Source organism: Furipterus horrens, unplaced genomic scaffold, assembly GCF_987537825.1.
Source record: "Furipterus horrens unplaced genomic scaffold, mFurHor1.1.pri manual_scaffold_13, whole genome shotgun sequence".
Classification (NCBI taxonomy): Eukaryota; Metazoa; Chordata; class Mammalia; order Chiroptera; family Furipteridae; genus Furipterus; species Furipterus horrens.
The window spans coordinates 30829419-30843014 of record NW_028327183.1 but is presented as its reverse complement, the minus strand read 5'-3'; the positions used below and the strand labels follow the sequence as shown (position 1 = coordinate 30843014).

The following is a 13596-nucleotide window of genomic DNA, read 5'->3' as shown; positions in this document are numbered from 1 at the left end:
GTCCGTGTCCCTGCACTGAGAATGTGGGTGCATTTGTGCTGAGCGTGTGTGTGGGGACTGCGTGTCCTTTGATCTGAGTTCTGTCCCTTTCTATCTGTCACTGGTTCAAACACACAAGAATAGCGGGAATGGTAGCATGAACTGCCAATGCCTGCCACCGGGATTCAGCAGTTACTGGTAGTGCGCCAAGTTTGTGGCCTCTGTCTCTGCCCCTTGCCGTTCTGTTCTTAGGAGGTTTCAAGCAAATCCCAGGCCTGTGTTGCTTCATGTGTTCATCCTTCAATGTGGATCTCTACAAATGTGGGTATTTCCCTACATATGCACCACGTTCTTATCACATCTTGCAAAAGTAGCGGTAATTCCTTGACATTACCTGAGACCCTGTGCATATGTAAGGTTCCCCGATAGTCTCAAAACTGCCTTTGACAGCTGGTTCGTTCCAATCGGGACCCAAAGCAGGCCCGCACGCTGTAGTTGTGTGTTTTGCTCGTGATGTCCTGTTGAAATCAGCACCCCGTTTTTTTCTCAGGTCAGTTGCCCTATTTATTGGGCATCACTTAGGAGATTATTCCGCTTCTTCCTCGTGTCGTTTAGCTGCCTCCCCTTTCTAAAAGGCTTTCTTGGATTCAGGTCTAACTGCTTTTTTTGCATTTAAAGAGTTCATTTTTCAGCTGTATTGAGATATAATTGACAAAAATGTAAGATTTCTAAGGCACACTGCATGGTCCCACCATCTAGCTACCGGTAGTTAACGTATCCATCATCTCACGTTGAAGTTGTCTTCTCAGTAAATTTCAGTGATCAAATACACTGTTATTAAGTATAGTCTCATTGACTTTTAGAAATATTTATTTATTTTTAGAGAGAAGGGAAGGGAGGGAGAAGGAGAGGGAGAGAAACATCAATGTGTGGTTGCCTTTCACACGCTCCCACCTGAGGACCTGTCCCCCAACCCAGGCCTATGCCCTGACTGCGAATGGAACCGGTGACCCTTTGGTTTGCAGTCGGGCACTCAATCCACTGAGCCACAGTAGCCAGGGCTCACGTTGTTTTTCATTAGATAACGACTCTGTCATGAACAAGCACTTGATGGGCAGGGCCATGCTTGTCCCATTGTGATAGATCAGGGGTATCTTGATGTGTGTTGGCCCTGAGGTGCTCCGTGGGCCTGGAGCATGCAGACGTGGGTGGTCACTGTGAAGAGCTGCGGGTGAGGAACCTCTGCCTTGGTGCCTCAGGTAACCCTCCTGTGGACGTGCGCCCTTGTCCTTCCTACAGGTGGGACGGCTCGTTCATTATCGGTTGGATGTACCTGCCTCCCCATGGCCCTGATGTGGATGACCCCATGCGATTCAAGCCCTGGTTTAGAATTCACCTGACGGAGAAGAAATCGACCCACGGCGGAGTGCATGTATGGCCACAGCGGGCCGCACAACGGCCACATCCAGGTGAGTGTGTGCTCGGGCTCCCTTAGGTACGGCAGCCGTGTGCGGGCAAGGGGCCAGGCCTCCTCTCTCTTCCCGGTCTTGGTGCCAGCGAGTTTGCCATGGTGTCTGTAGCTACAAGCCCGTGTCCGTACAGAGCAGGAGAAATGGGAGGAAACAGGGCTCTACCCCCACTACTTCTGTGTGTTGTTTAGGCTGTGGTGCTGTATGTCACTCCCCAAAGAGTCACTAGTTGGACCTCTCCACTGGTTCTGCATCCAATTAAAAGCATTTGTTCTTTCCAACCACACCATTCCTCACTGTTGTTTTTTCAATACCCCTGAGACTACTAAATGATAGCCCCTTTTTCCTGCTCTAAGAATCGCCTTGGACAAGTGCTTGTTATCATTGTAGCGCAGTGTTTCTTCAGATTGTAATCATCGGTTTTATATTATGCCACATATTATACTTCAAAAGCCATATTGAAGGAAAGAGTTTTTTTTCTAAAATAATTGTTGTCACAAAATAATTTTAATGCAGTAAACTTTTTGCTAAATGGTGTCAAAGGACACGGCTTACAAAAGAAGGGGGTATTTACTACATGTCGTGAAATTTTCAGCCCATGAATAATGCTCTTATAGACATTTTCCATCAACTGCATTTCTGAGCAAAATAACATGGCATTTCTCCTACAAACTTTAACAGTGACGCATGGCGCTCAAAGGGTTAAGCCTCATTGGAATCAGAGAAGGTGTGAGGGTGCTGTGCACCTGTGGGTGGGGTGAGCATGGCTCGGGAACATGGGGTGCCCCTGCTCCCTACGGATGTGGCATCCTAGGTCAGCCACACGGCCTGGGCCCCGCGGTGGGGCGGGGAGGTGCGGGCTCTGCACCGCTGCAGCCCCGTGCGGCTCTGCCACGCTCTCCCGTCACCCTCCCCGCAGCAACGGCCTGACCTGCCGCCGCATCTACCTCCCGCCCAGCCACCCGGAGGACCTCATCAGGCCGGGCCTCTTCAAAGGCACCTACGGCAGCCACGGCCTGGAGAGTGTCGTGCTCAGCTTCCATGGGAAGCATGCCAGGGCCACGAAGATCACGGTAAGTCCTCGGGCCACCGGGCGGGTTCAGCCCTGCGCGGATTTGTCAGGCGGGCCTTGGAGTTGCACGACTTGGGCGGCAGGCACCCTGGCTCCTTGGTAGGGCCCAGACCACAGCACCGCTTCCCCAGGATGTGTTTGGGAATCCAGGTCCTCAGGCCTGACCCAGACGCACCCAAGCTGGGTCTCAGGAGATTGTAAGCAGTTCGTCTTTCCCACACAGAGAAAACACTGATGCCCTTGCTCCACCCTGCGGATTCTCACGTAATGGGTAGCGGGCTGGGTACGGCTTCCGCAGGCTCCCCGGGTGACCCCAAGGGCTGTGACATTGGAGATCCCTGCGGTGGCGCCAGGAAATGTCCCCCTCCAAAGTCCCCCTCTGGAAATGTCCTTTATCCTGGCTCCTTTCCTTCCCTGTCTCACTTCCGCCCTCCCTTACCAGCCCGCCTGGATTACTCCCACTAAAACCCTGGTCCTCGGCCCTTGCCTCAGGCTCTGGGATGAGGAACCATCGATAAGATAAGGCACGCTGACTGGGTCTTGAGGGTGAGGGAATGTTCCGAGGGGCAGGGCCATCTGAGCTGAGACTTGAAGATGAGTCTCATTTTCCACCAGTGAAGGGTGAGAACAGAATGTCTGGGCAGAGGCACACCGTGTGGAGGCCGCCAGGTGACAGTGCGGGGTGTGCAAGCCACGTAGGAGACTCATGCTTGGGAGGGGACGGCGATAGAAGATGGAGCTGGGGCGAGACAGTGGGGGGTTTTTAGAAGATCACAAGTGCGTCACACTTGTGTTTGGGAAAAGGCATTATGGCCGAATCGATGGCCTGGGATGCAAGGTGCGAGTGGACAAGGGAGACCCCCTCAGAGGCTACGGCAGACAACGTGGCAGGGGAGGTGCTGTGGAGAACGTGGCGCTTGGGCCTCAGTGGCGGCAGTGGTGATTTTGTTCCAGGTATGGGGGAGGGTTTGGTCCCATCGTTCAGAAATCGGTCCAGATGTGCTCCAGGGCAGTGACAGCCACCTGTCCTTAATGCAGTGGCAGCTTTGCTGCAGTGACCCCACCCATCAGGGTGCTGTGTAGTTTATGAGACCTGAGCCCCAGCATTCCCTGCCTGTGTGTGTTTTCTTGAAGCTGGCGCGAGGAGCCACAAGAGGGCGCTGTCTGCAAGCCTTTGGTCTGGCACTTCCTCAGAGGCCAGGACTGGAAGCTGCTGCTCCATGGCCCAGCTTGGCCTCGACTTTACCTGCTGTCTGCTGTGGCTGCGGACTGCTGTCTCCAGGTAACGCCCTGACCTCTGAGACCTTCTGGGCAGAATGTGTTCCAAACAGTTGTGAAGGGGTTTTGGGAAAGTTGTTCCCGTGATCCGTGGCACCTCGGTCTCCAGTCTGGTAGCACAAAGCAACATCTACCCCCCTCTTCTCTTTTTTCCTGCTACTCTCTTTATCCCTTCTCTGTGCCTTACTATTTACTGAGCGAGTACCGTGTAATACAGCTCCATCCGGGAAAACTTTCTACAGTGGCATATTCTAGATCAGTACCTTTCAGTAGAGGAGCCAAAAGGCACATGTGGCTATTGAGCACATGAAATGTGGTCACTGCACTTGAGGTTCTGAATTTTGATATTTGTACCCTTGATTTTAACTGTGAACGGCCATGTGCGTGCCCTGGCTGAGAGGCTCAGTTGCTTAGAGTGGCGTTCCTGTGTGCCTAAGTTGTGGGTCCGATCCCCCATCAGGGCGCATCCAAGAAGCAGCCGGTGAATACATAAATAGGTGGAACAACGATCCACGTTGATATCACTCATTCTCTCCCCAAGGTTAATAAAAAGAAAACTTTATTTTAATGAAATAAACAGATACCCAGCCGTGTGCGCTGAGCCGCTAACACACCGGGCAGCGAAACCACAGCCCTGTGGCTGCTGCTCTTGACCCGCCCTCCCTGCTGGCTCACATGACAGCACCATGGGACCCAAGCGAGGCCTCAGGACCCTGGTCACAGTAGTAGCTCGAGACATGCTCATCAGCTTCTTGCCTTTGAAGGCTTTTTAGTGTGAGCGCGCGGACAATGGCTTCCGTGTCTGCCTCATCTTCAGCTTGAGCTCTCAGTAGGTGCCAGGTACCCTGCAGGCTCACAAGTGCTCCCCAGGTGGGGTGGCCACTCATGCGAGTGCAGGGTGGAGACCCAGGCCCCAGGAGTGTGGCAACCTGTCCGCCTCCCTTCCCACAGAGCCAGGCCAGCTCCCAGGGAGCACAGTGAGCTCGAGGCCACTCCCTGCAGGCCTTGCCTCTCCTCTGGGAAACAACGTGTCTGGTTTCCTGAGAAGAGGAGGCTGTCTGGTGGCTGTTCAGGGACCGGAGACAAGACATCATTGGAGGAAAACCATCCTTTGGAAAGATCATGCTGGAGAACGTGAGCCGAGCTGCTGCCGCGGGTGAAAGCAGCCTCAGTGAATGAACCGCGAATGTGACTGAGAAGCACCCGGAGGAATGCCTGCTGCACCGAGCCGGAGACTCTGCTGTGAGAGAATGTCAAAGAGACCGTCCAATGCACCGAGGACTGCGTGAGCCACCTCACCGAGAAGTGGTAGTGGCGTGGCGCCCCTTAGGGGATGTTGGGAGAAGGCCGGTGAAATGAGATAGGCTCCCAAGAGGCCGCCCACTTCTCAGATGGGAAGAATCCCAGCTCTGCCCAGCAGAGGGTCGGTGCATTCTGAACCAAGGCCAGGGATGGGCAGTGCTGGCCCAGAGGGGCTGGTTCCCGTGGTTTCTCCCCAGCCTGGGGTCTGAGACACCAACCTGGTGCCGAGGACAGTGTGCTCGAAGGATGTCCCAGTCAGGCCAGCGCAGGCCAGGGGCAGGCGGCCTTCCTGCTCTCCAGGCTGTCGCCTTCCTGCCACAGCAGCGGAAAGTTTGAAGACAAGAGAAAGAGAGTGGAGCCGGGAGTGGGGAGCGGCCCTGCCACACCAGGAGTGCGTTTCATGCCCTGTTTCATAAAGAACTCTATTCCGCAAAGCTATCGTTTAGAATGGAGGGGCAGGGGAAGTGCTTTTGGGACAAGGTAAAGCTAAAGGAGTTCCGGCACATGCCTGGCTGTGTGCCTGGTGGGTGTGCTTCAGACGTGTGGCAGGGTGACGGAGAGGGATGGGGTCGACGATCATGGGCGGTGCAGTTAAATGTGTCGGGTTTCCTCCAGGGTCCACAGATGATTCCGTCTGCACCCGTGGGGACACAGCCCTCCCTCCGTTCACACCTACCTTAGCCTTCGGGGTCTGAGAAAGGAGGGCACGGTCTCGCCGCCACACCCAGAGCTGGGGATCGAAGGCCTGGATCTGGAAAGACAAAGAGTCCCTGAAAAGGTGAGGGCTCTCCAGGTGGACCCACGACCCTCCCCTTGTCCGCCCCTTCCCCCCACCCCCGTCTCTCTCACCCCCCCAGTCCCAGCTGTGAGGCCCAGGACCCTTTCCCTCCGCTGCCCGGCACCGCCCTCCACCAGAGCCCCGCCGCCCACCTACCTCTTCACACTCCTCCTTGGTGACCCATGCCCTGTAGCCCATGGAGCGGAAGAATTCAAACCGCTGCTTCTGGAACATGGGACGCCAGGCGCGGTTGTTGTTCCCGTAGAGGAAGAAAATGATGGCCTCTTTAGGGGCGCAGCGGTCCTCTTCCATGTCAATGGCGAGGTAGCTGAGGAAAGCCATCAGGGTGTCAGCTGAGAGCAGACGGAGAGGGGCCCTGCCTGCAGTCAGCTTCCCAGAGAGGACGCAGGCAGGACGGCCTTCACACAGGACCCGCAGGAGCCCCATGCAGGGTCGCAGAGCGCCTCCCAGGCACAAGAAGCCCCTGCTGAGCAGGCAGCTGAAGGGCCCCTCTCCTACCTTGACGATGCAGATACAGTGAACTGAGTGGGGAAGCCCACCCCCTTCGTTGACCCTGCCGTGCGCGCGCACACCCGTCTCCCTGTCGTGTGAGCCCCTGGACAGCTCCTGCGGGCAGGAGCCGACTGGCCCATCTCAGTCCTCACGGTTTCCTACCAAGTGACTGAGGCAGGACTGGGTTCCTTGGCGCATTCCCTCAGGGGCCCTTCTGAATGCTCCCATCCTCACACTCCCTGGCCCTGGAGGTGCACTTTGTAAGGTTTCATAGGACGAATGACCGAACGCTTTGTGTCCTCGTCAAGTGCAAAACTGATGCCCTCAGAGACTCAATGTCATACAGATTGTGCGACATGAAGAGGAGGGTGCCGAGTGTTTTAAGAACCCGTTGATATATATGTGCTTTTTGTTTGTTTGTTTATTTAAATTAGCAATGCTTTTCCTTGGCTACCGGGGTGCAGAAGTGAGGAGGTCCGAAGGTTTTGGCGTTTGAGTTAGTTTCAGAGGAGATTGTGTCTTTCAGTTACATGCGTGTAAAAGTACCGCGACAGAAAGCACAATATACAGTCAGGGAAGGGTGTTGGGAAGAGCAGCGAAACGAAGAGGGGAGTGTCAGGGTGGTCACCGGGTTTGATGGAGGGTGCAGAGAGAGCTGATTTCACAGCGAGAACTCTGGCCTCGGTTGAGAACAACATGAGCCAGTGGACTTGTTGGGTGGGGGGGTGGGGAAGTGGTTAGAGCTGTGTTTCGAAGTCCATTCAGGGAGATTGGTAAGAAAGAGCCCTGGGTCTTACTGTTTGTTCTCCTCCCCCGAGGAGATGTGCATTGATTCAGAGAGAGGGAGAGACATTGACGTGAGCGAGAAACCCGGATCGGTCGCCTCCTTCAGGAGCCCTGACCGCGACCGAACCCGCAACACTTCGGTGGACCGCACGGCACTCGAAACAGCCGAACAGGCCGGCCCGGGACCCGGGGCGAGTATTCACAATCGATCTGTGGTATGTGACGGGGGCCTGCACTGAGGAGAAGGACCGTGACATGTGGTGTCGTCGAGAGGTGTGGCGGGATGTGGGGGAGAAGACTTAGGAACGGTTCGTCTCAAGCCTGTTTACTCAGGGGAAGGGTGGTGTGAAATGTTTGTGAGGACCTGATGTTTTCTTGTGGTTTCTTCAGTCTTGTAACGGACATTGGTGTTGTTGGGTCTTCCTAAGAACAGTGTAAGACACGCTGTAGTCCAGTCCTATCAAGTTCATCCCCAGTGTACACGGTAGAAATGGGGTGGAAAGCAGGTGAGAGGTCGGAGACCCGCTCGTGTCCCCGCGCTCCCCAGAGGATGAAAGTGACTGATGGGGTTCAGCACGGTACTCACAGGGCCAGGAAGAAGTGGATGCGCCGGTACTGCCAGGAGAACAGGACGGCGCGGCTCAAATAGGCCAGGACCATTGAGAGCAGGTACTGGTGGGAAGAGGAGGAAGACACACACGAGGACTCACATTGTGAAAGAGGAGGAAGAGCGGGACAAGGGAAAGGCTGATGCTCCCGGCATGGCAGGCGCCTAGGGTGTCAGAGATGCTCTGTGTTTGGGCCGGCCGGCATCGGGAGGGTCTCTGAGAAGCTGGAGCGAGGGGGAGTCCCCAAGAGCTGAGAGAAGAGGGACAAGCCTTGGGCTCAGGTCCCAGAAGAGCCGGGGCAGAGGCAGGGTTGCCGTCCGCACTGCGAGACACGCCTAGGTCCCCGAAGGCAGGTTGGGGGGGGGACTGCGGGCTCAGGAAACTGCCGCCTGATCCGAGGGTCGATGGTAGAGCAGGAACCCCTCTCACCTTATCTGAGATTCTCAGCTGCGCGTCCCACTCAAGGAAACGTTTGATGACAGGGTCCTCTGTGAAGAGAGGGCAAGTGTGAGCCTGATGACAGCAACGGAGTTTCCGTGGGAGCGTACCGGGCTCAAGAGGGGAAGCGTGCCGCTCTGGGGGAAGGTTGAGGAGCGGGGCGAAGGGTGAGGCTGCCAGGAAGAGGGATAGAGGAGATCGTTCCCTGGGAAAGGAGGCAGGTGTGTCACCACCCTCACCCACCCAGTCCCGGGGGACCGAGCGACACGTAGGGTGGCAGCAGCTTATCTGCGTGACTGAGATCTTAGCGACTCAGTGCTGCTCCCCCATCACGCATGAATGCAGCCCTGCTCATTCATGCCAGAGCCATTCCGTCCTTTGTCTTGTTGACAGTCACATCAAGGCGTGAAGTTGGCCTCCTTCTCTCCCCTTACACACGTGAAGGTATTTAGATTCAAAAGGCCAGTGAGAGCTCAGAAGTCTCCGAGGGTGCAATACTCACAGGCCACGTGATTCCCAGTGCAAACCCTCCTCAAGTCTAGCCTAATCTAAGGGTCCCCACTGAGACTCGATAGGGAGCCCACCTAGGAAGGAGAGCCCACCAACCAGCAGGGAGTTCTTTTCTGTTGGAAAAGTATAGTTGTTCAAAGTTGTGACTTAAGAGTAGGCTAGGAGGGGGCTCTCCAGGGTATCTGCTTACTGAGAAGCCTGGCAAAGGCCTCCTGGTGTTCTCTCTGGACCGTTGTACCGCGCTTCCTTTTCAGGGTCATTTTGAGACCGTCCCGGTCCTCCACGAGCCAGGTGTTGTTAGGCGTGGGGACGGTCTCCTCCTGTGCCTCCCGCCTCTCTGCTCGCCCCCTCTTCCGCTTTGCTGCGGTTGTCCGAGCAGCGGTGGTGGATTCCACACAGGCGCCTGAGTTAAGAACCCAGGGTACGTTATAAGGCTTTTGCCTTTGAAATTCAGCTATTGGTCACCAAAACCCGACCTCGTTTCCACCCCACCTCTCCCCCCGTCCCTAGAAACCAACCCCTCCATTCTTTCTTGTCTCATAGGCTACCGGCCTTCTCCCCTGCCATCTTTTCATCTTCCTCCTTTGGTGAATCCAATACTCCGCCCCTCCACCGCCCCCCATGTTCACCTTGCCGTTATTCTTCTGTGTCCTCAAAGGTCTTCCTCGTTTGAGAGGATTTCTCCCATTGAAGGGGGACAAAAGGACCGTCCTTGTTTCTTCCCTTCCCTTCTCTCATCTTTGAATCTCATCTCCTATCCCTCCTTGCTTGCCTCCCAGGCTGTCCTTTCATGGGGATCTCCTGGTCCCCAGCTCCTGTCATCTCCTGTAATCCGGTGGTGCTCTGAATCTCTCCTTTCTTTCACACACAGCCTGCTCAGGGCCCCCTTCCTCCTTAATGTCAACCGTGCCAAATCCCGCCGCCCCCCGTTTCCTCACCTGATTGTCCTGCGTTCCCCCGAGTAACTCTGAGCTCCATCGGGCTCCCTGAGGTGCTCGGCTCTGGGCCAAGGTGGTCACAGTTGGCACTTGAGTCAGTGTCAGCCATGGCTCCTTGTTCTCCTTCCGTAAATGTGGGCGATCACAGAAGTAGTTGCCCACCTGGGCTGCCTAGCGCCACGGAATGGATCCTCCCAATCAGGAGGTTCGGAAGCCTCTGATGTCATCGGTTATTCCCACCCGGCCACCAGTTTGAAAGACTCAAACACACATATGTACTTGCCATACATAGAATCCATGTAAGTGCCACGCATGCACTTACTTCTCCTGACGGTCAGGGTAAACAGTGTCTCCTGCTGCTGACCCTACAAGCTCAGACCAGCCTCCAGAGCTGTCCTCCAGTGTCAGCATCGCTCTTTACCTCGTCCCCAGCCAGTGCGCTGTTGTCTCCATTCTGAGCCTGAACTGGGTTGGCAGGTCTTCTCTCCCATTTCCATTTCAGAGTGTTGCCTGGCGGGAGAGGGAGGTAAAGCAGAAATACTAAGACCTTTCAAGAGCAGGGTAAAAGTGTAAAAAAGTTCCTGGGTCCGTGGCCCTGCCAAGTGACAATTTAGTTTCAAACGGCGAATTTGGTGCGCTGACCTGCGTGGCTCGTTGCACTGAGCATTGATCCTGCAAGCGACAGTTTCACCCGTGTGATTCCCGGTCAGGGCACCTGCCTGGGTCGCAGGCTGGTCCCCGTCTGGGGCCCTGTGCAAGCGGTCTTTGCCTCTCTCACACATCGGTTTCTCTCCCTGTCTTCCTCTCTTTCTCTCTTCCCAGCTCTTCCCTTGTACAATATTGAATGAGTTGATCTTATTAAAATAATCAGTTGAGCGCGGTACAGGCACTTTGGAAAACGACAAGCACAGCACCAGCAAGCACAGGTTTTGGCGACGCTCGATGTCTCAGGAAACGATGTTCAGGATTTGGAAGCAGGGGAAACGCATCCTCAACCCTCAGGCAGCTTTCATTCCAAGAGACGTTGTGAGAACCTAAAATCCTAGAAAGCCGCACATGCGCTCACATGCTTCAGACGGTGTCTGCGATTTGAGGGAGTCCATGAAGCACCCAAAGCCTGCCCCTCAAGTCCAGGGAAGGAACTCTCATCCACATATCCACGTTTTCAGCCTGTGTTTCACTCTTGAGTCAGACATTTCACTACCGCTCAGGTACCCTATGAATGAAATGTCACCCACACAGGAAGACTTAAGTGGAAAGGTCTCCAGTTGAAGACAGAACAGAATGTTCCCTGTGCAGGTGGGGAGGGCAGATGCAGAAAAGGTACCGACCAACCCGTTACGCCGCAGGGTCAGCGGATGCTGTTTCTGAACCACCTGCCAGCCTCACAGCTCTCCTGTTTTCCTGGGCACGGAACCCTTTACTTCCTTTTGTTTATCCTCCCTCCCTCCCTCCCTTGCTTTCTTATTGTGGTGAAATAACATACTCAGTTTACCGTTTTAACCACAACAGAGGTTAAATTCGCGGGTATCGAACGCATGCACCTTGTGCTACAGTCACCGCCGTCCGTCCGCAGAACTTTGTCGTCTTCCCAAACTGAGACTCTGCACCCAACAAAGATGAACTTTTATCCGTCTCCCCCTGGTCCTGGTAGCCAGCCACCCTTGCGCCTCCTGTCCGTAGGAGCTTGACTACTGTAGGGAACCCGTATCGGTGGAATCCTATAGTGTCTGTACATTTATTTCAGGCTTATTTTGTCAGCGTAAGGTTTCAAGGTTCATGCATGTTGTTGCATGCGCCAGAATTTCCTTCTTTTTATAGGATGGATGATATCGATTATAGAAACCGTATCTTGTTGCTGCATCCATGGGCTGATGGACACTCGGGTTGTTTCCACCCTTGGGCCGTGAGTCGTGCTTCTGATCCATCATTTGAACACTTGGATGAGACAGTCAGGATGTACCCGAAGTTGTATTTTTTATTTGTTCACGTCCATGTTTCTAATCTGCTTGTACCAACCCTGAGTGAAGTCCCATCAGTTCTTCCAGAAAACGGTATGGCAGCTCCTCAACATTCTATGACGTAGCAATTCCAGGTCTGGGAATTTCTTGGAAGGAAATGAAAGGAGAACTTGGAAGAGCTATGTGCACCTCCCGGTTTGTTGCAGCATTATTCAGCAGAGCCGAGGTGTGGAAAGAACCTGGGTCCGTCAGTGGATGAGCGGGTACAGAAGACGTGAGATGTCCTTTTCAAGTGGCACGTTACTCAAGTAGGAGAAGGAACGGAATGCAGCCATCTGGGACAGTGGGGATAGAGGCCTCGAGGGGGTTACGTGAAGTGAAAGAAACCAGACAGAGGAAGCAAATTCTCTGCCTTCTAGCAGTTTGTTTCCTTTTCGTTCTGATTTCTTTGCTGTGTTGCTTAGCAGATGTTTCTTTTTCCAGAACGTGGTTTTTGTGAAAAGTTGTAGAAGCTGGAGATCATTGGTCTGTCTTGTCAAGACATCTTTGCAAAGCCTAAATTAATATGATCCATGATTAACTTTGTTCTAAGTCCAGACAGCATGAGCATCAACGATGGATAATGAAGTAATTTGTCCCCAAATTCAGTGTAATTTTTAGACACCTTAATCTTAATGTTATGATTGATGTTTTAAAGCCAGCACTGGTAGTTACAGTGCCCAAACTGGGTGGGTGGCTCTCTTCTCGCTTTTCTAGGCGTGTCTGTACCCTTACTTTTCATCCCGTCAGAGGATATTAGGTATCCACTGCTTTAGATGTGAGAAACTTGTCTGCCCTAGGAAGAAGCTCTGGGGTGCTTGCAGGGGTCCGTTCTTTTGGTTTCTGGGCCGACAGCCTGACTGGATGCGCGGATGGCGGATAGGAAGTGAGAAATGCATCCGTGAGCCTCCCGCTGAGGCCCTCAGCTAACGGGGCTGCCTGTGGGCCCGCTCCCCACTCCAGCCCAGCATCCGGCTCCAGCCCTGTGGTGGTCTTTCCTTCAGTTTTCTCTCCATGTGTTGCCCCTCTCCCAGCCTCCCAGTCCCCCAGCCCGCCATTTCTGTCCTTTGCTCTGTTACTTTGTAGAGTCGTGAGCAACGCTCCGTGAGTGCACCAAGTGTCCCGAGCCCCAAATGCCTCCCCAGCCAGCCTTTCCTCTGTGCCCCTTTGGAGGGGGCTGCGAAGGCTCCTGTTAAGGCTGATGTCGCCCAGGAGCAGCGGGGTCACAGGGAGCAGCCTGCTCACTCACCCCCTTGTTGGGTGTGGCGTGCATCATTAGCACCCAGGACTGGGGATGAAAGAACAGAGTAAGAAAGTCGTGGCGACCCCGTTCTCTTGGGCCCGAAGTTGACCTGTTCACCTCTCTGAAAAGGACCATCGTTCCCCTTAAGCCCGTCTCGGAAGATTGTGGTTATTACTTGCTTTAGCGCTTCCTACCCTGTTGTCAATTGAAAGCGGAGCAGGTGATGTCCTCTTACCAAGTACCTCCCCCAGGAACTGAGGGCCGCGCTCCTCCATGGAAACATGTGTGGTTGGGGACGGAGAAGTAGGCAGGCAGGGCGGTGGGGCTTCGCTGTGGGCCAGGCTGGTGACTGGGCGCTGAAGCACTCCGGCTTTCTTCCCGGTCTGGGGGCTAGTTGGTGCCTTTATGTATTCAGTCATTTCCGTGGGTCTGTTCCTCTGAGACTCCCCTTGTGAGGTGCCCCTCCTTCACGTGGCTGCGCCACCAGCACAGGTAGAGCGTGGCGTTCCTGCAGAGCAGCTGACTGTGTGGGGAGATACGTTCAGTCCCTATAGCTGGGCCGATTTCATTGTCTTGTTGCCTCCGCATCGCACCAGAGACTCTCCACGCTGTGATCACATGGCCATTTTGGAGTGCTGTATTGGCTAGTGTTTCTGGGTTGGGATTTGGTGACATTTGGGGC

General features: G+C 54.4%; 1 protein-coding gene across 1 annotated transcript; it reads right to left on the bottom strand.

Moving 5' to 3' along the window:
• Nucleotides 1-5093: 5093 nt before the first annotated feature.
• Nucleotides 5094-9780, bottom strand: LOC149994369 (speedy protein E4-like). Its single transcript, XM_090259054.1, has 7 exons — nucleotides 9672-9780; nucleotides 8924-9136; nucleotides 8215-8273; nucleotides 7764-7849; nucleotides 6035-6206; nucleotides 5777-5851; nucleotides 5094-5123 (listed from the first exon to the last, which is right to left on the bottom strand). The coding sequence occupies exons 1-7, from the start codon at nucleotides 9778-9780 to the stop codon at nucleotides 5094-5096; spliced, it is 744 nt and encodes a 247-aa protein (XP_090115180.1).
• Nucleotides 9781-13596: the final 3816 nt, after the last annotated feature.

What these genes read in the sequence shown, in the direction of transcription:
- LOC149994369 (XM_090259054.1), bottom strand. Translation starts at nt 9,780, where the DNA reads ATGGCTGACACTGACTCAAGTGCCAACTGTGACCACCTTGGCCCAGAG. An exon ending in ATCCACTTCTTCCTGGCCCT is followed by an intron (nt 6,207 to 7,763) that starts GTGAGTACCGTG and finishes GGCTTTCCTCAG; the next exon opens with CTACCTCGCCATTGACATGG. An exon ending in CCAAGGAGGAGTGTGAAGAG is followed by an intron (nt 5,852 to 6,034) that starts GTAGGTGGGCGG and finishes TTGTCTTTCCAG; the next exon opens with ATCCAGGCCTTCGATCCCCA.